We start from the raw sequence: 24327 nt of genomic DNA on the forward strand, positions 1-24327 counted from the left end.
ACATTAATTTTCACGTTTTTTAGATCACATTTGTTAAAATTTTGTTTAGAATGCTTGGTCCCACCTGATTCCCTTCTTCCCTCCCTCTATCTTTAATGGTCTCTCTCTGTTTGAAAAGGGGGAGGAGAAGGGGGGGAGAGAAAGAGAGAAAGAAGAGAAATAAGGGGAGACACCTCCTATTTCCTGATTTACTTTTTTTTTTTAAGATCTATTTTATTTTTATCCTAAAGTCATATACAGAGAGGAGCAGAGACAGAGTGGAAGATCTTCTGTCCAATGGTTCACTCCCCAAGTGACCACAATGGCCGGCACAGTGTCGATCCGAAGCCAGGAGTCAGGAACTTCCTCCAAGTCTTCCACATGAGTGCCAAGGTCCCAAGGCTTTGGGCCGTCCTCGATTGTTTTCCCAGGCCACAAACAGGGAGCTGGACGGAAAGTGCAGGTGGAGCAGCCAGGACATGAACAGGAGACCACACAGGATCCTGGCACAGGCAAGGTGAGAACCTTAGCCATTAGGCCATGGCACCGGGCCTGGATGTTCTACTTCTAATACAGCTTCTTGTCAATGTGCTTGGGAGACCATCAGAGGATGGCCCAAGTTCCTGGGACCCTGCCTCCCATGTGGCAGACTGGATGGAGTTGTTGCTCCTGGTTTTAGTATGGCTCAGACTGGCTGCTGGGAGTATCCAATGGATAGAAGATCAATTCGTCCCTGTCTTTCCTTCTCTAACTCTGCTTTTCAAATAAATCTCGCTCTCTCTAATAAGGAGAGAGCACAAACACAGTCCCTCACTACCCCAAATTAGGTAGTTCACTTTCTCACATTTGGGGAAACCACAGGAGTCAGCACATCTGGAGTGCAATGGGTGAGCCTCACCCTGGGTGAACCACCTTCACGATCATGGTATCTCCCCTGCCAGGGAAATCTAACAAATAAATCAATTTTAAAACCCCTTGGCCATCCCCCACAAAAAAACCCACCACTCTCCCTCTGATATGTTGTTTAAGTCAGATTCTTTTTTAAAATGTGCATATATCTTAATTTATTTGATAGAGCTGCAAAAGAGAGAGCTTCCATCTGCTGGGACACTCACCAAATGCCCCAGTCAGTGTAGGACAGGCCTAGAGCTCCATCTGAGTTTCCTACCTGAATTTGCCAGGGAATCACACACCTGAACCGTCATTACTGCCTCCCAGGTAGAACAGCAGGAAGCTGGATCAGAAGGTGGAGGTGGGACTTGATTCTGGGTACTCTGCTATAGGACGTGGGCATTCCCAAATGGTGGTTAACTTGTTGTGCCACAACACCTGCCTCATATTGGCCTTTAAATGAAGACTAGAGGAGAAATTTTTGTCCAGTTTCAGGACCAGGAACAGCTATACTTATCTTCAACATTTCAATAATTTCTATTGCTGAATACTACTGATCTTAGTTCTTCAAATGCTGGAAGGCTGGGATTAAACACAAGTTCTCTGGAAAAAGACCTCAAAATAATCTGTCCTCTTAGAAGATTCATGGTATTATTTCTATTCTCATTTTCATTGTCTACTTTATCTTACATGTAAACTTATACTTTTCTATGCCACCTAAAATTAAATATTTAGCTCAACAAACTAGTAATAAAAAAAAAATCAGATGTATCATTTATATTGTATCCTTTCATAAATATTCTTTTTGTACACGGTCAAATGCTTGTCTGAAGAGAAGCCATATTCTGCATTAACGTGCTGCCTACCTTTTCTGCTACTTCTCGCACAGACTGAACACTTGTTCCATACAGGTGGTTGTTATATTGGCCAGCTTCAATGAATTTATGTTCCTGGATGTCTTTTTCCATCTGTTCTCTTGAAGTCACAAAATGATAATCTCTTCCATCTACTTCATAATCTCGTTTTGGTCTAGTTGTATCTTTAAGAGAAAAGAACTTGGGCAAGTGTTCAATATTTAAAAACATAGTAAGCTCATTTTCTACTTAAAACCACTGTTTCATAAAGTAAGTTCAGCACAACACAATTTAATTTAAATACAGAAAAGCAAACAGAAGGGATGAAGGAGTAACTGATAAAAAACTATGTTTAGTTTTGTTCCAAAGAGTGACAGGAAAACAAAAACAACTATAAAAGTTTTTCTTTGAGTTACTCACGAGGTACACAGGATCCAAACTTGTCAGGAAATTCTGAGATCAAGTCATCATTTATCCTGTCTTTCATAGGTCCCAATATGATCACTGGTCGAGTATAATTCACTGTAAAGATAAACTGCATGTTAAAAGCAATAACATTAAATGAAAACTAAGCTATTTCATTACAATGGAGATCAAAACATTAAGTATTTTGAATAATTTATTTTCTCTTTTTCCTTCATATTACTGGACCATTAATCAGAGATGCCTAACTTGCTATTTAATAAACTATTAAGGCCTTGACCTTGACTCAGTTTCCTGCTAGATGTCAAGTACTTGATAATAGAACAAATCTAGCATTTTACCTGATGTTTCTATGAACTGTTAACATTACCTCACTACTAATAAGAATACACAGTATTTTACATATAATTTCTGAAGTAGAATTTTTAAGGAAGCATAAAATGAAAATTGGGTGTGGACAGGGCTAAAATCACAGTAAGATAATAGTCATGTATGAGTTGGATTATCAGGGTTCGATGCGGAAAGAAGAGACTTGCTAGTGAGAACTAGCACTGTGGTAGGGAGGATGAAGGGGAGATCATGGGGCTGGCGCTGTGGTGTGGCTGGTTTGAGTCTCAGCTGCTCCACATCCTATTCAGCTCCCTGCTGACATGCCTGTTACAGCAGTGGAAGGTGACTTAAGTACCTGGGATCCTGAAATCACGTTAAACCTGAAGCGGCTCCTGACTTTGGTCGGGCCCAGCCTATGGCTCATTTGAGGAGCAGACCAATGGAAGATCTCTGTCTTTCCCTCTCTCAGTAATTCTGCTTTCCAAATACATTAGTTTCTTTCAAAAGGAAAAGGAGATAATACATAAGAAAGATATGATGAAAGTAGAATAAAAAGTGGAACCTAACTGCATGAAGGCAAGGAACACAGAAAGGTCAAAGATGTTTCCAAGATTTTTAGAAAGATTACTGGAAAGACAGTAATACTATTTCAAATACTGAAAAAATTTACTTAGAAAATACAATATAAAAATTAGGGCTAACCTGTATTTCATAAAACAAATATATTTGTACATTTCTGTAAATATGATGGTATTTAAAGGAGTTCATGGACAATGGGCTCAAAAGTTTACTGTGGTACTAAAGATTCTGACATGAATATAGCAAAAAGTACATGGAAAAAGGGTATTATAAACAAGCCATGTAATGGATTTCAGAATATTTTTTACACCAAAATAAACTTATCCCTTAATTCTATTTTAATTCCACTTTCCATGAACTTTCTTAAGTACCCTTGTGTATGTCTGTGTGTGTATATTTAGATGTATGTAATATAAATATGTGTGTGTATGTATATGCATATATATAATAAGTCAAATTCTAACATATTTTTTAAAGGAATTGGACATGTATTTTTCCAAAGGACTATAAAAGATGAACAAGCTTCACAAACCTTCTTGTTGATTCACTGGTTCATAAGATAAGACATACTCTTCTTGACCACCTATTAAAAAGGTAAAGCATAGATGAGAAAATCTGAAAATACTAGTCTAATTCTTCATATATACCTATCAGTAAGTAGGACTTTCCTGTAAAATGGTACAGGTTTTGAAAATGGTATTATTCTTCATAAATTAATAATGACAATGTTTAGTAAAAAATGTGGCAAATTAGTCATAAGGTTTAATACAAAATAATGTGTGCTATTTATTCAATAATATTTTTGTGATTTTAAAAGATTATCATTCAACCTACTAAAATCTCCATTTGTGATACTGAGTATATGCTATTTCTTAAATTTAGTTAAGAACTATTAAACTGTTCAAAGATTAGTACTTTTTTTAGTAGTTCTTCATATATGTATATTTGTTAATTTACTGCTACTTAAATGATTTTTTTTGGCTTCACCAAGTATATTTATCAGACTAATTTTTTTTGTAAGGTAACTACAATAATATTACATTTAAAAACTACAAATACAAAGGTAAGGCTGTTACTATTTCACTGAATTTCATGAATTCAACTTAAAATATCAACATCTAAAGTGAATTAAAAAGGGGACTGGTGCAGTAGACCAGTGGCTGAAGTCCTCGCTTTGTAGGTGCCAGGATCCCATATGGGTGCCAGTTCCTGTCCTGGCAGCCCCGCTTCCCATTCTGCTCCCTGTGGCCTGGGAGAGCAGTTGGAGGTGGCCCAAGATCTTGGGACCCTGCACCCATGTGGGAGCCCTGGACTTGGCTCCTGGCTGTGGATTGGCTAAGTTCCAGCTGTTGCGGCCATTTGGGGAGTGAGCCAGCAGACAGAAGATCTTTCTGTCTCTCTTCCTCTTTGTATATCTGACTTTCCAACAAAAATAAATAGATCTAAAAAAAAAAGTGAATTAAAAAGAACTTTAGATACAGCAATATCCTTCCTTTCCTACAAAATGAATCAGTAATAATGGTGGTAAATGTTTTGATTTTACAAGCACTTAAGAAGTCTATTAAAGGCTTACAGCTTAGGCAATTTGATAAATGAGAAGTCTGTAAGTCATATTTGAATTCATTCAGAAGAACTAGGAAATTAAAAGTTCCAAGTGTTCTTAACACACATAAACACATACAGAAAATAAACTCAGAGTGTTCATTGAAGTGTTAATGAAAGCAATCATACTGTACATATGCAGCTTGTTTTTAAAAATTCATACTGGCACAAGCATTATTTTTTGCTTTAAAACTATACTTCTTTGTTTCAATAATCTGACTGAAATATATGAAACAGATACTTTATAAGGTGTTTTTTAAGAGTATTGAATATAAAAACATGGTTCACATACTAGCAAAAACATGCAATTTGAATATATTCCACATCTTAATTCATGCAAATGGTGAGAAAGACAGTATATACTTTCATTACCTCATTTTGGTCTAGAGAGCCACTCAACTACTCTGTAGTGAGTTCTAGTTAATAAAAATGCCAAAATAAAAAGATCATATTCCTACAGAAAAAATGATTAATTAACTTATGTAAAAGAAATAACTAACCAAATGAATGAGGGTTAAAAGTATATATTGTCAACATGAAAAAATATTAGGGACTGGTATTTAACATGATGGACCTTGTGGGCAGCCATACTCATCTGTAATCAAGATTACTTTCATATTAGACAGCAGTGAAAAAAAAAGGTTGAAAAGAATTTTAATTTTTAAGGTGCTAGAACTGGTAATATTCATGTACTTTCCCCTCCTCCCATGCCTAAAACTGTGTAAAAGTATGCTCATACATATTGCTTTGCAATACCAAGAATATAATACACAAAAGTATTATTTTCTCAGCAATCCTTAGAAATTTTTCCTTTATTTCTTATATTCACCAAGAGCTGGTGATAAACAATGATCTATATCTATACTGCTGACACAGAATAAGAAAGGAAATAAAGCTAATTATAGTTTATTGTTTCTGAAAAATATTTTAGTGCTTAGGTTAAAAACATCAAACAAATGTCAAAGCACTAGTTTACTCTCATAGAGCTACTTGCTTTTTTTTTTTAAATAAAAGCTATGTACACAGCATATGTACTGTGTATACACATAATACTGGTTATAACAAGGATTTTAAAGTATTAAAACTTTGAAAATCTCAGCAATTACATGGGTTGAGGTTTCTTACAGGGAAATGCCTAAAAAAGTTTTTCAGCTTTTGCAGCCTTTAGTTTCTTGTGTTTTGAAACAGGATGTGCACCCCTAATCTGAAATTTGCAAATCTGACACTGTTCCAAATTCCCAGCTTTTTGAAGACTAAACTGCAAATTCTGGATGGCACACTTTAGAATTCAAATTTGAAGATTATAGATGTTAAACCTGTAGTATGATTTTTTTCCCCTCAAGAACAAAATTTTACTTAGTGATATAGATTTAAAAATAACAAGCATTTGGGGCCAGCTTTATGGCATGGAGGGTAAAACCTTCACCTGCCATTACCATGGCATCCCTTATGAACACCATTTCCAGGCCCAGCTGCTCCACTTTCGATCCAATTCTCTGTTAGTGTGCCTGGGAAAGCAGTGGAGGATGGCCCAAGTGCTTGGGTCCATGCACCCACATGAGGGACCAGGAAGAAGTTCTTGGCTCCTGGCTTTGCCTTGGCACAGTCTTGGCTGTTGCAGACATTTGAGTGTGAAACATGGATGGAAGATCTGTGTCTCTTCCTCTCTCTCTGTTTTCCTCTCTCTGTAACTTTCAAATAACATAGATCTTTTAAAAAATTTAAGCATTTCAATATGAAATTTAACACTATGGACCCCTCCCAAAGGATACTTATTACTTTGAGATTATAAAAATAAGTTACTTTAAACACTTACGGTAACTACTTTCACTATCGCTGGCATTAGAAGTTACATGCTCTGAAATTGCAGGATAATGAAAAAAAAAAGCATCATAAGTTTAAAACAGAAAACTATCAAAATAAAAACAATATAAATGTTGAAATATAAACCACATATATAAAATCAATTTAAACAAGCATTTTTGATTTTCTTTGAAAAATTAAATATTTTCAAATGAACATGAATAGCAAGGAAGAATACCTGAAATTAAGAACAAAGCCTTATTTTTGTAAAACAGCTTATGAATATAATTTACATTACAAATCACATACAATATATGACAAACAGGACAAAGCAATTTTAAATTAGTCCTATGTAAACCCAAAACTCAAAAAGAGGAAATGTAGTTGGCACCACTTAATTTAGTCTGTGAAACAGAAACAGTGGCTTAGGAGACAAGTTACGTTACAGCATACTAGATGTCCATTTCTATACAGGGATGTCTTTGCAATTGAAAACAAATAAATAAATGGTGGTATTTTTAGTACAGCTTCTCTTGTTCCTGAAAATAATGAAAATCCAAGTTTCTGAGATCATACACTATATTTTAGAATCATAAATTCAAATGCTCAAAAAATTAAAATAGAATGGAATTTCAGAGTAGGCTTACATCTTTATAATCAAAACAAATACATTTAACTGAAAACAATTTTGTCTTCCTTCAAAAGAGACCCTACTTCAAAACTGAACTGCCAGGAAATCAACAGGCATTCTTCTCATACACATAAACGGAATATTGGGTATCCTTCAATAAATATATCCCTTAAACAGTAAACAAGACTAATATTGTTATTGACAAAAACTGGAAATCAAGCTTTCAGCAAAAGGGAAATCTATATTTTTTTCTGTAAGAGAAAGGAAAGATGACTTTTTTTAAGGAAAAGCACAAAATTTGGGAGTAAGTATCTGTAAGAACATCCACAGGTCTCCTAAAGTTAGGGAGCACTACTGGAAAGTAGAGACAGAACTTAAAACTTCAAATTAAAAAATTCTTGAATTGTCATCATAGTGTAAAAAGCATTACTCTAACCTGCAAAGAACAAACATTTAAAATCGAGTTATCTGCAATGACAAGCACACACAGTATCTTCTTTTAAGCTAATATTTTATTTTAAATTTTTATTTTATCTATTTCAAAGGCAGCAAGGGAGCAAGGATGAGAGTGAGCACAGCTTTTTCAACCACTCTCCAAATGCGTGGAACAGATAGGACTGCAAATTCAATCTGGGTCTCCAACAGGGGAGCCTTTTCTGCTGCCTCTTAGGCTGTGTACCAGCAGGAAGCCAGCATCAAGGCCAGACAGAGAACTTGAACCCAGGCACTCCAATTCGGGATGTCGGGGTGCCAAGGGGCTATGCTAAATGTCTGCCCTTGAAATTTCTTTTCATGTTGGTAATATACCTCAACATAATTATTTCAAACTACGTAAGATTCTGTTGGGTTGATGTATGCTTTATCTGTTTATATTTAGACATTCTAGTTTGCTGTTTATCACAAACATCAATAACTATGTCTTAACTTACAAAGCATTATATATATTTACTTTATTGGAAAGGCAGGTATACAGATATACAGAAACATAGAGAGAAAGATCTTTGTTTTACTGGTTCACTCCCCAAGTGGCGGCAAAGGCTGGAGTTGAACCAATCAAAAGCCAGGAACCAGGAGCATCTGCTGGGTTTCCATGTGGCCAAGGGCTTTGGGCCATCCTCTATGCTTTCCCAGGCAATAAGCAGTGACCTGAATGGGAAGTGGAGCAGCTGGGACACGAACTGGCACCCATATGGGATACCAGTGTGTGCAAGGTAAGGATTTAGCCACTGAGACATTGTGCTGGGCCCTGGAAGATTTCTAACTCTGCCTTCCAAACAATTAAATAAATCGTTTAAGAATAGACAAGTTGGGCCTGGGACAGTAGCCTAGTGGCTAAAGTCTTCACCTTGCATGCGCCAGGATTCCATATGGGCACTAGTTCTAATCCCAGCAGCTCCGCTTCCCATCCAGCTCCCTGCTTGTGGCCTGGGAAGGCAGTTGAGGATGGCCCAAAGCCTTGGGACCCTGCACCCACGTGGGAGACCCAGAGAAGGCTCCTGGCTTCAGATCCTCTCTGGGTATCTGACTTTCCAACATAAATAAATAAACTTCAAAAAAAAAAAAAAAGATGAAAGAATAATAGATAAGTTATCTCCATCATACACAAGATTTTCTAAAATGAAAAGATAAACTTGTGGACACTGAACAGATAAATTTGTGGACAACAAACATTTATATTCTTTTGGCCCAGTAATTCTTTTCCTAGGTATTTCTCTATCAGAAAGCATGTATAAGAATGTTCAACAACACTATTTAAATAGCCCGGGATATGCTTTAATTGAAAGTCAGGGATAAAATTAGTATAATTTCATATTTCATTTTTGTTTATTGTTAGCTTTTCTCCTTGTAATTATGATTTTCAATGGTTATGCAACATAACAAAATATGGACAAATCATACGTTAAACATTACCCGATTTCAAGACATTTTAGAATAGCTTCATTTACAAAATCTTTCCCAAATATTAAATATGACTCAGTTTTTTTAATCACAACTTTTAAAAAAAGATTTATTTATTTTTATTACAAAGTCAGATATACAGAGAGGAGGAGAGACAGAGAGGAAGATCTTCCATTTTACAATTCACTCCCCAAGTGCCTGCAACGGCTGGTGCTGCGCTGATCCGAAGCCGGGAACCTCTTCCAGGTCTCCCACACATGTGCAGGGTCCCAAAGCTTTGGGCCGTCCTTGACTGCTTTCCCAGGCCACAAGCAGGGAGCTGGATGGGAAGCAGGGCCGCTGGGATTAGAACCGGTGCCCATATAGGATCCCGGGGCGTTCAAGGCAAGGACTTTAGCCGCTAGGCCACATCACTGGGCCCAATCACAACTTTTTAAAAAAAGATTTATCTATCTATCTATAAATTAATTAATTTATTGATGTGAAGTCAAATATACAGAGAGGAGGAGAGATAGAACTGCCGAGATTAGAACCGGCAGCTATAGGGGATCACGGCACATTCAAGGCAAGGACTTTAGCCACTAGGCCATTGTGCCGGGCCCTAATCACCAACTCTTTCTTAATTATTCTCATGTTCTTAGAATAAAATTTTTGAAGAGTTAGTGGAATAAAAGGTTATTTCCTGGGCCCAGTGTGACAGCCTTGCGGCTAAAGTCCTCGCCTCGGCAGCCCCACTTCCCATCCAGCTCCCTGCTTGTGGCCTGGAAAAGCAGTCGAGGACGGCACAAAGCCTTGGGACCCTGCACCCACATGAGAGACCCAGAAGAGGCTCCTGGCTCCTGGCTTCAAATTGGCTCAGCTCCAGTCGCTTGGGGAGTGAATCATAAGATAGAAAATCTTCCTCTCTGTCTCTCTTCCTCTCTCTATATATCTGACTTTGCAATAAAAATAAATAAATCTTAAAAAGATTATTTCTTAGAAAGATTATATAACTTTACACTCTCAATCATACTACCTTAAAAGTAGTTTCCATCAAGTTCTACTTTAAAAGGAAAAAGTGTCAAACTGACAGGTGAAACAGCAGTTCGTTCTTTGATTTCTAGGAAAATAAATGCTTATTTCACTTATCTTTTAAACACTTGTCAAAATTTCTGATGGAGAGTTAGCCTGCTTTTGTTTACTTCTCTGTTAGAAATTTACACTTTAATGATTTAACTCCTTTGATACACATGGTATAAATATGTTTCTTAAGTTTTCTTAATCTTTTTATTCAAATATTTTTACTCAATAAGAGTGTTATCATTCCTTTATTCTTTACTAATCTCACATCACCAATTTCAAGTACTGCTACTACTAGTCTTACACCATCCTTAGGTCTGGTTTTGGTATCAAACATCTCTGTACAACTCTGCTTAAGTAAATCTTTAAAATGAAATGAAAGGGAAAGAGACATATACTGGATAATCTATGCATCTGAGTAAGCTTTTGAAGGGTTCTACATAATAGAAAAGTTACAAAACTGGCAAGGCTGCACACAACAGCTAGGAACAAACCTTTTTCCAACCTGTGTGTAATGATTTCAACTTTGTGCCCTGCTTCCTTTTATTCTCACTGACTCACACCCAAACTTCTTCTGTTGAGCTTTTTCAAAATGGCCCCATGCAAGTAGGAAAGCTGCATAGGTTTTTAGTGCTAACAAGTATTATTTAGTTGCATTATCCCTGACTTCATACTCCGTAGTCCTCATAGTCAAAATCAGGTTTGGAAAAACAATCTGTTGTCAACAGGGAAAACCATTAATTTGAATTCTGAATAAAGAATCACTGGTTCATATTTGCGAAAAACAATATATCATATTATTTGTGTTTCTCTCTCTGCTTTTCAACTAATTATCCTGAATTCATAGGTTTGAATTTATATGCAAATGTACATTTTTTTCTGATATTTATCACTTCTTCAGGTTTGTTTCTCTGAAATAATCCACCTATCAATTAAATCTTCAGGGAGTCCAGTTCCAATAAGTTTTAATGACTATCTGTGTAAGTTCACATTTATTTTATTACATTAACATTTTACTGAATTTTGCTTGATTTATTCCCTGTATTCTGAACACTGGATACTAGAAAACAGAAACCCAAGGCTACAAGAACGTCCCTGGGCTGTTGTTCTATTTTCAAATGTCTACTGAGCACTCTGTCAGTTGATTTATGTGATCTGTTTTATGTGGTGACTTTCATGACAATTGTTTCTAATTTAACTGATATTTACTTGTCTTCTTCAATATTTTTCAAATTAAAAACTGATCTCATCAAATTACTAAGTAAGTAGTTCTTTTAATTTCTGAGAAATGAACCACAAGTTGATTATTCAAAGCATCTTAAGTCATTGTCCAGAAAATCAAGTATTTTTCTGGCACTGTCTGATAATGAATCACCAGTTTTCACATTATTCCTCTTGTCAGAACTAGAGATTCAAGATAAAGTTGTAATTATCATCTCACTGCAAACCAATGTCACGATTTATTCTCTTTTCTATGTTTTTTTCTAGGTTCTTGCTGACTCAAAAGCGGTTAAAAGGTGGACCCTTTTCCTGATCCATATCACCTCTGCAGGATGTTACAGATCTTAAATTACATGGCATTAATAATCTGTGGCAATATTTTCCAATTTTGAAAGTTTTCACTATCCAAATCTGAAAGATTAACAAAAGGACACCCTAGCAATAGGAAACCAGATCCTAATAAGGTACATGCAAAAAAAATGCCGGTGTATGTACAACAGAATAATTATACATAAAATATAACCACCTTCAATTTAATAGAAAATTTACTTTATTACGGATGAAATAAAGCATCTTCAATTTCGATTAAAAGTCCAGTGTAAACTCAGCATAAATGAAAGATCCCTGTGAAATTTACTGTCTTAAGAAAATTAAGAGATATTAGCTATATCCTTAATGATCAGTGCTTTAAAAAGAAATGTTTTCAAAGGCTCTATAATATTTAAATGGAGAGAATCAACTACAAAAAATTAGTTGAGAAAATTACCTCTGTGTGTCAGTATCAACTAAAATTACGCGACATTTGGTTAATTTTCAGCTACAACAATTTGAAACACTCAAATTTAAAATTCTGTTAATTTTTTTATTCACTCATACCAACACTGAATGTCATCTGTGCTAAACTTTGCATGAAGATTAAGTACTAAATAGAAAATTAAACAATAGGAGTAAAAAAAAACATATCTCAAAGGAAAAACAAAAGGTAATTTTTCTTACAACTCTTTTCAAAACCTATTAGCTCCTTAAAAAAAATACGTAACTTCCCCCAAACAAATCATTATTTGAATTTACACTGTGCTTCATATGTTAACATCACAGCAATAGTGTTCCAATATATAATCAAAGTGACTTGAACTTATTTTAATGGAAAAGGGGGGATATAAAACTCCAAGAAGGCGTATTTCCACATTTTAATATCAAGGATGGATAGTATTACATTAAAGAAGCCTCTGTATTAAAAATTACAAAAAGAAAAAGAATTATGAGAAGAGTTGTTCAAGTGATATGTGAAAAATGGATTATAAGAAAAACAAATGGTATGCATTATAGAAATAAAAAATCCCAAGCATATTATAACATGAAAAGTCTAAAAGCAATGTAAATCATACACCTCCTTTTGCCAGAGGGCACTACTGTGAACCTGAAAATGCATCTGAAAAGGGGGGATCTGCAGATGGAGGTTAAAGATAACTTGGGAGTATTTTGATCACTTACTCAGGCCTTTTGATCCCATGTCGTCAGGGATCTCCTGTAGAGAGTAGTCCCCAGAGAGCAAGCAATAAAAGATAATCAAAGAAAATAGTTGTCAGTAATGCATCAAATTGGTGCTACAGTAAGAGACAGTTCCAAGACCATTACAGGTACACGTATCTTACAGGACATTTTTGTAGATTTCCCAGATTCTGAGATGAGCGAATAGCTGAGTATTACCTAGCCTCTCTCTCTCTTATATAAAAAGTTCTAACTTAGTGGCTGGTTAAGAGGAGAAAAACAAAATTTGAGGCTATTTTAAAAGAAAAATTGAGGTCATTTATATATAATGAGGAAACAGGATAGAATAAAACAATTCCAGAAAATCTGACATTAAATTCTGGAAATGCTATACCTAGAAATCAATAGGGTGGCCTTATTTTTTCTCCAAAACATTCTCAGACTGTACAAACATTAAAATTTTTCATTGCACCTTCACTTAAAATGACTTTTATACTTAAATCATAAACATCTAATTGATTACTTTGAATTAAGAATTCCTAATTTAAGACTGACATACAAATTTCCCTGGTTAAGATAATTGGTAACCTGTTGCAGCTCTTGAAACTGTCTCCATGGTAACAACCAACTGCAGGGCAGTAGGTTCCCTCTACATTTATTTTCAGTTGACCACTGGATCCACATACTTACGGTCAGCATCACTTGTTTCCTGCTCACTCTGGTCCTTGTTCTTGTAGAAGGGGAATTTTCGGGAAAAGAGGTTCTTTTTACGCTTGTCATTGAATGACTGCTGAAGAAGAGAAGGAGGGGCAAAACAAAGGGATGTCTACCATCTGTGTGAACAAAGGCCCAGTCTAGCAGCTCTGAGGAAGCTGACTCCTGTGACCACAGTGTGCAGTTTGTGTAGGAATTTTACTTTTATTACATACAAAATGAATTTCTATTTTTGTATAAATATTCTGTAATTAAAGTATTAAAAAATTTAAAAAAGGAATTATGCTAAAGCAAGAAAAAATGCTACTTGACAAAAAAGGTAAGTGTATGTGATTAACTACTACTATAGCACAAATCAAGTTAACCTTTGCTTCTATCAATCCACATTTTTCCAGAAGAATTTCCAAACACAGTACTAAGTGCTCTATGGGAAATCATCTTAAATGTTACTTTGCTGCTCAATTATTTCCTATGTATTAGGTGGCAAACTTTATTTCACTTTGACCTGATCTCAGTTTTTCCTTTTCCATTTATCCATAATGAACTGGTAAGACACTATTAAAAAATGTACAAAATACATATATGAGAAAGTTGGTAATGCTAAATATTTAGAAATAATTCTTATTTTTAGAAGATGAATAATTATAACTAAAAGCTTACAGCATTAATTAGAAAATGAGAAGAAAACTCAGAGGTCCATTAAGTTCACAGAATCCAGGAAAAAGATTTATGAAGATTATCTAAGTGAAGGAAAAACAGCAGAAGTCTCTTAGCCAATGTAATTCCAATTCCAAGTGATTTACTTGCTTTTAAGTTGCACTGTAACGATTTTTGAAAAAAGATTAATTTATTTTTTATTGAAAAGGCAAATTTACAGAGAGTAAGAGATACAGAAAGATCTTCTGTCTGCTGTTTCACTTTCCAAGTGGCTGTAATGGCCAGAGAACTGGCGCCCATATGGGATCCTGGCGTACAGAAGATGAGGACTTCAGCCACTAGGCTATTGCACCGGGCGCTAGAGTGACTTTTTTTTAAAAAAAAGATTTATTTTATGTACTTGAAAGGCAGAGTTAGAGTGAGAAAGGGAGAGACAGAAAGAAAAGATCAACTATTTGCTGGTTATTCTCCAAATGGCTGCAGTAGCTGAGCCTGGACCGAGCCAAAGCCAGGAACCTGGCATTCCACTGGGAGTGCCCATGTGGAGTGGCAGGCACCTAAGTATTTGGGCCATTTTCTGCTGTTTTCCCAAGTGCATTTATCAGGGGGTTGGGTGAGTAGGATTCAAACTGGCACGTATAACAAATGCCAGCAGTATAGGTTGTGAGTTAACATGTTATGTCACAATGCTGGCTCCTATAATTACCTATTTAAAAAGTACAGCTATAACAATTGAACCACACCCAATCGACATGCTGCATAGAGATTAAATATGGTTGGCAATTAAAGCCACAAAGGCAATTATGATTCTAGTAGTATATATATTCACATGATTGTCACTAGGTGACTAAGCAGCTGATTTGATGTCCATTATTGCAGGTAACTGGAAATAAATATTTTCCCTTAATTGTCCCATTTGTGCATTCATAGATAGAACATGCACCATAAATAATGATGAGGCATTGAAGGATAGCTTTGGTAGCACCAATACTAAAGAGGAATAGATTCTTTACTGATTTCTCTGTCACACAGGTATTAATGTTTTTAAGAAAATATCTTTAATCTACCAATAACACTAGAAATTGTTATTTTGGAGGTAGAGGAAGGAAACTATAAAGGATGGAAATTTCATTCTTTTTTGTTCTTGAGTTTATTCATGTCATAGGATGCTACAGTAGGCCTTATCCATGGTTTGCTTTCCACAATTTCAGTTATCATGGTCAACTACAGTTTAAAAAAATTAAATGAAATTTCTAGAGACAGAGAATACATAATTTAAAAATTGCACATGAGTCTGAGTAGCATGATGAAAGCTCATAACCATCCTATGTGGAGTATGAATCACCCCTTTGTTTTGTGTAACTAACCTGATGGAGCAGGAGATGAGCCTCAACCTTTGGTAGCTCCTCAGCTACTCAGCACCCTACCTGAAGGCAGAGCCAATCTCCCCTTCTCAGGAATTCCAAAAATCAGCTCAAACTCATTCCCTACACTGTTCCCCATCTCACCCTTGGCATTCCTTTCCAATCACCAGGCCCCAAGAGAGGAAAGGCTACTAAGTTTGAAAAGCTACCTCAACTCACCCACTGCCTTCCCTACAGTACTCTGACGTCATCTCCCAAACTGTAAGATGCAGTCTGCTGGAGGACCAGGCCTCTGCCATGTGCTTGGCTTCACACACACAGGCAGTTGAGCTCCTCTGCAAATTGCTTTCTCTTTAGTAAGTATCTTCTGGAAGTGAGTTTGTATCCCATTTCCTCTCTATTTTGTGCCTTTCTTCCTAACATAGTATACACTATCTGTCCACTGGTTATCAGATCAATAGATGTGGTATCCCAGTGCTTGTGTTCAAGTCACCCTAGTGATGCCACTCATTTTATACAGAATCTTACAACAGTTTCATTTCACTGTTATCATCGTTAGTCTCTTACTGTGCTTAATTTATAAATTAAGCTTTGTCACAGGTATGTTGGAAGGTACATAGAAAAAAAAAAGAGAGAGAGAGAACATATACAGGGTTTAGTTTAGACCCTGACTGGCAGTGTTGGAACATACCCTTTAGGGAGAGGTAGGGAGGATATTGCTACAGTTATTTAAAGGCTGTCAGCAGCAGGCACTATGTTTTTAACAAGTTCTTATTTCTAAGCATGGATCCAAGGTGTTTAAAGTAGAGCAGACTCAACTCATTTTTACCTCCAATTCTATAAAGAGGCAAAGGAAGATCTTTATTACAAGGATCTTTGCAAAATTAAACTTTCTTTTTACTTTTTCCTATCAATAATTGAGGATAGAATACGCTAACAGTTTGTTAGCCAAATAGATTGTATAAATTTTGAAGTCTCCAAGGAACAGATAAAAGAACTCTAAGCAGAAAGTAAAAACTCTGTTGAGAAAATGGTATTGTGGAGAAATCTGGGTTTATAATTATTTTCTAAACGGTCAAGTAGCATTGTCTGAATAAAAATTCTTGTGTATTCAAATTTTAGAAAACAAAAAAATTGTTTCAATGGAGAAATACTAATAATATGATTTAAGGAAGGGTTAAACCTTTTTGTTCATAGGAATCACTGATTTTGAATTCAATAATGTTTTCAATCTGTAAAAATTAGTATTTTTAAGTAAAGGTTTTATATATATATATGTGTGTGTATATATATACACACACACACATATATATATATATACCCTTCACTGCATATATAGTGGTCAGAGTCAGTTTCACAGCAAACAACCAAAAGAAACATGAAGTTTAAAATGTTTTGATTCTTGATAACTTTAATACTAGCCAAAATGAGATATCATAAAGATATCACAATAAGGATGGAAAGAAATTATTGTTAGTTAAAAAGTGTATTAATTACTTTACATTTAATATTCTCTGGGTGAAAATTTTATTAAACATGAAAATAAATAGCAGAAGCAAACAGAACAAAAATGTGCAGGGAAATACAAAACTGAAGAGACATGCTACCTCCAGTTTCTCTGTATTTGCAATCATAATATAGCATTTAATTGCTTATTAATGCTGCATTGCAAGAGAAAGAGTGCAATAAATGCAAGCACTGATAAAATATCACAAATTCAGGACACATTTAATGCAGACATTTCCATATGCAGTATTACAAAATAACCAAATAAATGTTAAAATTTTTATTGAGAAACTGAGATGTTTTAAGTCTGTAGTGAAAATAAGTCCACAAATCACCATAACAGGAAAGGAAAAGGAGCAACAGGAAATGGTATTATTGAAAGTAATGCAGTTCTGTATCAATGGCAAGCGTATTTTTACCCCACTTGGAATCATGCATACTTTTGGAGCTGTGTTAGAACCACAGTAATTGTGTATAAAGTTGGTTACAGTCAACAAACACGACTGAGATTTAAATATACTGTTAATTTAGTTAACATCTTATACTACGAAAGAAAAGTTACATCATGCAACCTCTTTTTCAATTCATTGACAGTGTATTGTACTAAGTTATTTTTAAAGACATACATAAAATAAGCACAAAAGCATTGTACTCATTTCAAATATTAGCATCTGCTAGTTTAAATACTCCTTCACATCACACTTTATTTATGTTTCTCAAAGGCTACAATTTTAAAGAAATTTATTACTTCTGAAAAAGCGAGCTTAATATATTATATGAATGAGTCAAATTTAATTTCTAGGACAAAGTTCATATTTGTCATTTAAATGTAAAAACTTTTAGTTAGAATATTTATTGATTTCAGATGTATGAATTGAATGTAGTGGTTAATTTTCCACATTTATTTCCAATATTATCAAAAATTCTGTTCTAGAATAAAAAAGAATCCAAACATAAAACATTACTATGAGATAGTACTTCAGAACAACATGTGAATAACCTGTCTTCAGACTTAGTGTCAAAACATCCGACTGCAACAAGTTCAGGAGAACTAGAACTATACAGCATACAATAAAGCCTCCACGCCCTTCCAATTAAAAAAATATTATTATATCTAAGCAGAACAGAAAACAAAAAATATCCATTAAAATATATATTAAATAATTTTTATATATTTCTTGATTATCCACAAAGCTCTCCTCTCCTCTTCCTTACTCTCTGCATATAAAAATGTACATTGGTTTTAACATGTAAAACATGAATTCTCAGAAATGAATTTCCATAATTGAGGTACAAGGTGTAAACAAGTAACTCCGTGAACGTATCTTGGCGGGATCTACAGCACTTGGTAATACAAGTTTCCAATTACATATCTGAGTAAAGGCTGAATCTGTGGCAGCTGCAAAACGAATGGCTGGCCAAAAAGCATTTTGCTAAGAATTTATCAAATGATGGCCTGATAATCTGGAAAGATCTGTTAAATGGGTACTGTGATTTGATAAATGCTTACTTTAATGTCTCACAGTTAAATCATATAATACAATTCATATTTTAATAATGTAGAAACATTAAAAGCACTATGAAAAGGTCTTTTATCTTCAATTTTAAATTCTAGATGTATGAGTTTTCACATACTCACCCCTTTATCTCCTCTTGTTTTAGAATTGAACTTTACTGTTTTCAACCGGGCTCGTTCTTTCTTCTCAACCCTATCAAAATAGAGTGTTATTTCTAAGTAAACCAGATATATCTCATGGTCACAATAGAAATCACAAATACTGGTAACTTCAGAATAGGCACTTTAACACTCTAAAACCTTCAGAATCCAGACAGATTTATATCCGCAAGTTAATTAGAATTTCTTTAAAATGAACACTGGGCTCATCAAGCAAAAAACCAAAATGATTTATGTAGTATCAAAATTTACTGACGCATATATTTACACAATGGTCAATTTTATAATTACATTGAAAGTGTTATGAGGCACCATTTTTTAGTTTATCTATTTCCTAGCTTTTAATTTAAATATTAGTTTAGTATATAACACATGCTAAAAATTATGCTTAAAATAAAAGAGTAAATGTGGCTAAATGTTAACAACTAGTGAAGTGGGGAAAGGCTTCCCACACCTACTTCAACAGCCAATGAATAAAAGCATTTTCTGTTTTTCTATGTAGTTTTATTATGGGTATAGAAGAACCTTAGTACTCACATATTTAAAACAGATTTTTTTTCACTATTTCAGAGAAACTCTAAGGCTTTAGACATAAATAATTTACTATTTTGCCTGGGTAATTATCAAGAAAACTGATTTTTAAAAAAGATTTATTTATTTTTTATTGCATAGTCAGATATACAGAGAGGAGGAGAGACAGAGAAGATCTTCCATCCGATGATTCACTCTCCTAGTGACCACAACGGTTGGAGCTGCACCGATCCAAAGCCAGGAGCCAGGAACTTCCTCCAGGTCTCCCATGTGGGTGCAGGGTCCCAATGCATTGGGCCTTCTTTGACTGCTTTCCTAGGCCACAAGCAGGGAGCTGGATGGGAAGTGGAGCTGTTTGGATTAGAACCAGCGCCCATATGGGATCCTGGTGCTTTCAAGGCGAGGACTCTAGCCACGAGGCCAGCGCACCAGGCCCTCAAGAAATTAAACCAGCATTTAATGAATAAGCATTTATAACACAAAACAGTTTTGTATTAATCATTATATTCTACTAAATAAACAGTTGAGTGACTAAAACAGTGACTGCAAATGCTATTTCTGAAAGAAAGTCAAGAGTTGGAAGAACTTTAACTCTTTCCGCTATTATCAGTAGAGAGGTCTCCGAAGAAGGTAGTTCTACTTACAAAAGTACAATGTCTGAACACATTTAAGAACAAAATGGCATAAGTACTTGTGGTATCATATTGAATTTTATGGGAGAACAATTATATTCTATGATATGACTTCATGATAATTAATTTGGGGATGGGTACAGCTCTCAAATTATTTCTTATACTAGTTATTGCTTTAAAACAATCTTTTTTTAAAAAATCTATATATTTTGATGGGAAAGGCAGATTTACAGAAGGAGGCACAAAGAGAGAGAAAGCTCTTCCACCTGCTGGTTCACTCCCCAAACGGCTGCAATGGCCAGAGCTGAGCTGATCCAAAGCCAGGAGCTAGGAGCTTTCTCCAGGTCTCCCACGCCGGTGCAGGGTCCCAAGGATTTGGGCCATTCTCGACTGCTTTCCCAGGCCACAAGCAGGGGAGCTGGTTGGGAAGTGGAGCAGCCAGGACACAAATCGGCACCCATATGGGATGCCGGCCTGTGCAAAGGTGGATTTTAGCTACTGAGCCATTGTGCCGGGCCCCTTGCTTTAAGATAATCTTACAATTTTTTTTGTTTGTTTTTTACACAAAGTAATGAAACCAAACCAAAGCAGCATTTCTATATGATTGCAAAGCAGCAATATTTCTTCATCTAAAAGTGACTAAAAAGTAAAACTAAAACCGTATCTTTTAGACAATGATTTAGATGAATCGAATCCTATTAATAATCTATCTTGGAGGAATTAAGAGTTGATATGCTATAGTTTTCCAATAGAAATAAGGCATTTAATAGCATTTCATAAACCTTTCAAGGGGTTCTCTTAAGCTGGGATCATGTCTTTTTCAAAGACAGCCTGCACTTAATCCCTTTTGCCACTAGATGGTAAGAATGTGCCAGTGAACTATTCATAAGAAAAGTAAAAAGAAAATAAAGACCAGTGGATGAAATAAATATACATAAATAAAAAATAGAAGAGATGTAAAGCATACTGCCATATACCTCTAAGTGCATATTAATTTACCTTAACTAATATAATGAAGCCTGACTAGGGTTATCTATCACCTCACATTCATCATTTTTTTTTTAAAGATTTATTCATTTTATTACAGCCAGATATACACAGAGGAGGAGAGACAGAGAGGAAGATCTTCCATCCGATGATTCACTCCACAAGTAAGTCGCAACGGGCCGATGCGCGCCGATCCGATGCCGGGAACCTGGAACCTCCTCCGGGTCTCCCACACGGGTGCAGGGTTCCAAATCATTGGGCCGTCCTCAACTGCTTTCCCAGGCCACAAGCAGGGAGCTGGATGGGAAGTGGAGCTGCCGGGATTAGAACCGGCGCCCACATGGGATCTCGGGGCTTTCAAGGCGAGGACTTCAGCCGCCAGGCCACGCCGCCAGGCCCACATTCATCATTTTTTAAGGCGGAGGTGAGAACATTCAGAATCTACTCTTAGTAAATTTCAAATACTTAGTACAACACTGTTAAGTTCTCCATGCTATATGACTGATTTCCAGAATTTATTAATTTGGCGTAACTGAAAGTTCTCACACCTTAACCACTGTCTTCCCATTTCCCCTTCCCCCTACAAAATACAATATCAAAGACAATATCTGTCTTTCCCAGTCCTTGGGCCTGCCTGCGATATGTCCTCCTCATTGAAAAAGGTGGATCAGTGGATGCAGACACTGACACATATGGAGACTACGCCAGCCCATTTGGTACTGCAGCAGCAGAACAGAATAAATTGGACAACTACCCCAACCAAACGATGACCAAAAAAAAAAAAATCTGGTGAATGGAGACTTGAGGTTGACTATTCTCGCCAGTGGACATTGGGAGGGCTGCATCATACTTGATTGGCAAAATTGACAGCATTTCAGAACTATCCAAACCTCTTGGCAGAACCCTCAAAACACATACACTTTGGGATCCTGTGTTGATATCGGGTGGCAGTTTCCCATCCCTAAGCACTGGGAGTCTGGGAGTATCTTCCCCTTTTATCTCTCTTCTTACCCCAGAAACACCCCAGAAACAAGAATAACCCCCCCCCCAATTCTGTTAATTAATAAATAATGCAGCACAAAAAAAACTAAACCTTTATAAACAAATAAAAAATTAGAAAAAGCAGAAACTATTAATGTTATTCTACTTTAAAGTGGTAAAAAAAAAACAATAGTTACCTGCGTTTACTGGGAATCACTCCAACTTCATCACTTTCTCCATCTGGTGTAACCTGCCTGGCTTGCCACCATTCGTCATCAGAAGCATTAATAACATGCAGGATATCTCCAAATTTGAAGTTCAATCCCTGACTGGGAAGGCCGCTGTCTTTAGTCTTGTCATAATCAAAAAGGGCTCTAGATTCAGAAGAAAAAGTTCATAATCATTTGTTATAGCATTAATAATATTAAATAACATGATTCTGAAGGTATATAATTTGGGTAGATAATGATATAATGTAGCAGATAAAATAATGCCACGTTCTACTTTTCAATATGAGTATACAAGATGACATGACAAAATAGAAACAGCAAAACAACTTGTCATGAACTATTTGTAATTACATATATTATCTAGTTTCTTTCACTGTTACAGGGTAGAGAGATAAGGGAGGAGGTGAGACAAGGTGGGGAGAGAGGGACGGGGAAGGAGAAAAAGGGTTGCTTTGAAGATTAAATCAGATTTGGTAGAGAGTGTAGAAGAAATTTAAACACTTTCAGTACAACCAGGGGCAATCTATAATGGAATTGAAAGTGAAGACAAAGCTAGAGTTGTTCTTAATAAATCAAAGGTAAGCAAAAATTTTCCCGCCGACCAAGATGCCAGCGACCCCCCAATTTTCAAGTAAACGTAAGAGATACTCTTTTGTTTATTCTGTCAAGATACTTGAGGAAAACAAACTCCTGATAGATTTATTAGTTATAGGCTGTAAGACTAGACTGACACAGTGGTCGTTCTGACAGCTACTTATTCCTTCTATGTATTCACACAACTAGAGTTAATAGGGTTTCCAGAATCAACACCCATGAAGAAAACTATAGATGGCTTTATCAGTTGCCAATATTTTATAAAAATACTTAAAATCTGATAAAACGAAAACACTGTTAATGCACAGCATTTAAACTAGTTAAATTGTTAAGTCCAACTAAGTTCTCTAAAGACTACAGGAATCACACAATAAGTACATGCACATAATGATTTATTCATTCTTTTGTTCTAACTTGGCAACTGGAAATAAGAACAAAAGTCATAATCTTTTCATGCTACTCAACTTTTAACAACTCATCTCTTGGGGCCAGCATTGCGGCAATAGCAGGTACAGCTGTCACCCCTGGCATCCTAGATGGGCATCAGTTTGTGTCCTGGCTGCTCCACTGTTTACCCAGATCTGTTAATTGTCTGGGAAAAACAGCTGAAGATGAATCACATCCTTGGCCTCTGTCATTTAAGTGGAAGACCTTCACGGAAGGCACTTGGCTTAAACCTGACTGTTGTGGTCATGTGGGGAGTGAAGCAGTGGACAGAAAAATGAAGGGCAGCAGAGGAAAGGTCGTATGATCATAAAGTACTATTTTAAGTAATGATAGCTATCATTACACAGTAACATGCCTGTCAGTGACAAGGCTACATCTGAGTGACAGAAAAAGGGAGTGAGGGAAGTGTGGTTGTCTTCTTGGAATTGTATGGAACGCATGAAATCCATTTTCTACATATTAATAACATTTTTAGGACAAGAAAAAAAAAAAAAGAAGTACCCTGGCAGAGTAAAAATGAGATTTCTGTTTTAAGTTTTATAGTCGATGAAAAGAAACCTGTACTCTAATAAACAATTGTACCTAATATTATTGTATCTATTTTGCCACATTAATCTTACATGTCAGGAAGAAATGCATTTTTTCACAAATACTTAAGGAAATACATGTTTCCTGAGGCTATTCACATTTCAAATTAATATTTACACGTGTTCTCCTTGCTATTAGGATGACTGCCATGGTAATTAAATGTTACAGGAATAAAAATTATTCTATAAAAGAATAGAGAAATCTAAACGTTAGATGAAATGATATATTAAGCCACTATTAAAACATCAATCTAAAAATTCCAATTCACATTTATTATATCTCTTTAGTTTTTAATTAATACCATTAAAATAATATTCTACTCTTGAAAGGCATACTGTCAGGAAACCAATTATAAAGAAATTCATGATTTGCAATCCATTTTATGTAGTTAATTAAGTAAGTCATAATAGTAAAACAGAAAGAATCTGCATGTACAAGTCATTAAAGAATTGTCAAAATTAGTAGTAAAAAATTTACCTGACATAGAGAGATCGCTTCTGGCTAGTTCGAAGAGAACCTGACCCTGAGCTAATGCTACTATTCATCATCTGCTCCCGTAAGTCATGTATTTTAGCTTCAAAACGACTGTATTCTGAAGGAAGAAAAACAAAATTAAATTTATATTTTATAATCTTAACATGTTAGTTGAAGATAACGTA

General features: G+C 35.6%; 1 protein-coding gene and 1 non-coding gene across 16 annotated transcripts in view; both read right to left on the bottom strand.

Annotated features, from left to right (window-relative positions):
• DLG1 (discs large MAGUK scaffold protein 1) overlaps positions 1 to 24327 on the bottom strand; it is a 213371-nt gene that overhangs the window by 12357 nt on the left and 176687 nt on the right. For 5 of the 15 annotated variants that reach the window (XM_036494752.2, XM_058662089.1, XM_004577808.3 and 2 more), the window contains 8 exons: positions 24146 to 24260; positions 22007 to 22183; positions 18643 to 18712; positions 13453 to 13552; positions 6475 to 6516; positions 3589 to 3639; positions 2145 to 2246; positions 1737 to 1909 (listed from right to left, as the gene is read on the bottom strand). In XM_036494752.2, the coding sequence (XP_036350645.2) occupies positions 1737 to 1909; positions 2145 to 2246; positions 3589 to 3639; positions 6475 to 6516; positions 13453 to 13552; positions 18643 to 18712; positions 22007 to 22183; positions 24146 to 24260 (830 nt within the window). Of the gene's footprint in view, positions 1 to 1736; positions 1910 to 2144; positions 2247 to 3588; positions 3640 to 6474; positions 6517 to 12765; positions 12800 to 13452; positions 13553 to 18642; positions 18713 to 22006; positions 22184 to 24145; positions 24261 to 24327 lie in introns of all 15 variants that reach the window. The other 10 variants (XM_004577810.4, XM_036494750.2, XM_058662088.1 and 7 more) reach the window with 4 other exon arrangements.
• Positions 765 to 928, bottom strand: LOC118758993 (U1 spliceosomal RNA). Its single transcript, XR_004995921.2, has one exon. It is a non-coding gene; the product is annotated as a U1 spliceosomal RNA (small nuclear RNA).

This window comes from Ochotona princeps, chromosome 3 (assembly GCF_030435755.1).
Source record: "Ochotona princeps isolate mOchPri1 chromosome 3, mOchPri1.hap1, whole genome shotgun sequence".
Taxonomy (NCBI): Eukaryota; Metazoa; Chordata; class Mammalia; order Lagomorpha; family Ochotonidae; genus Ochotona; species Ochotona princeps.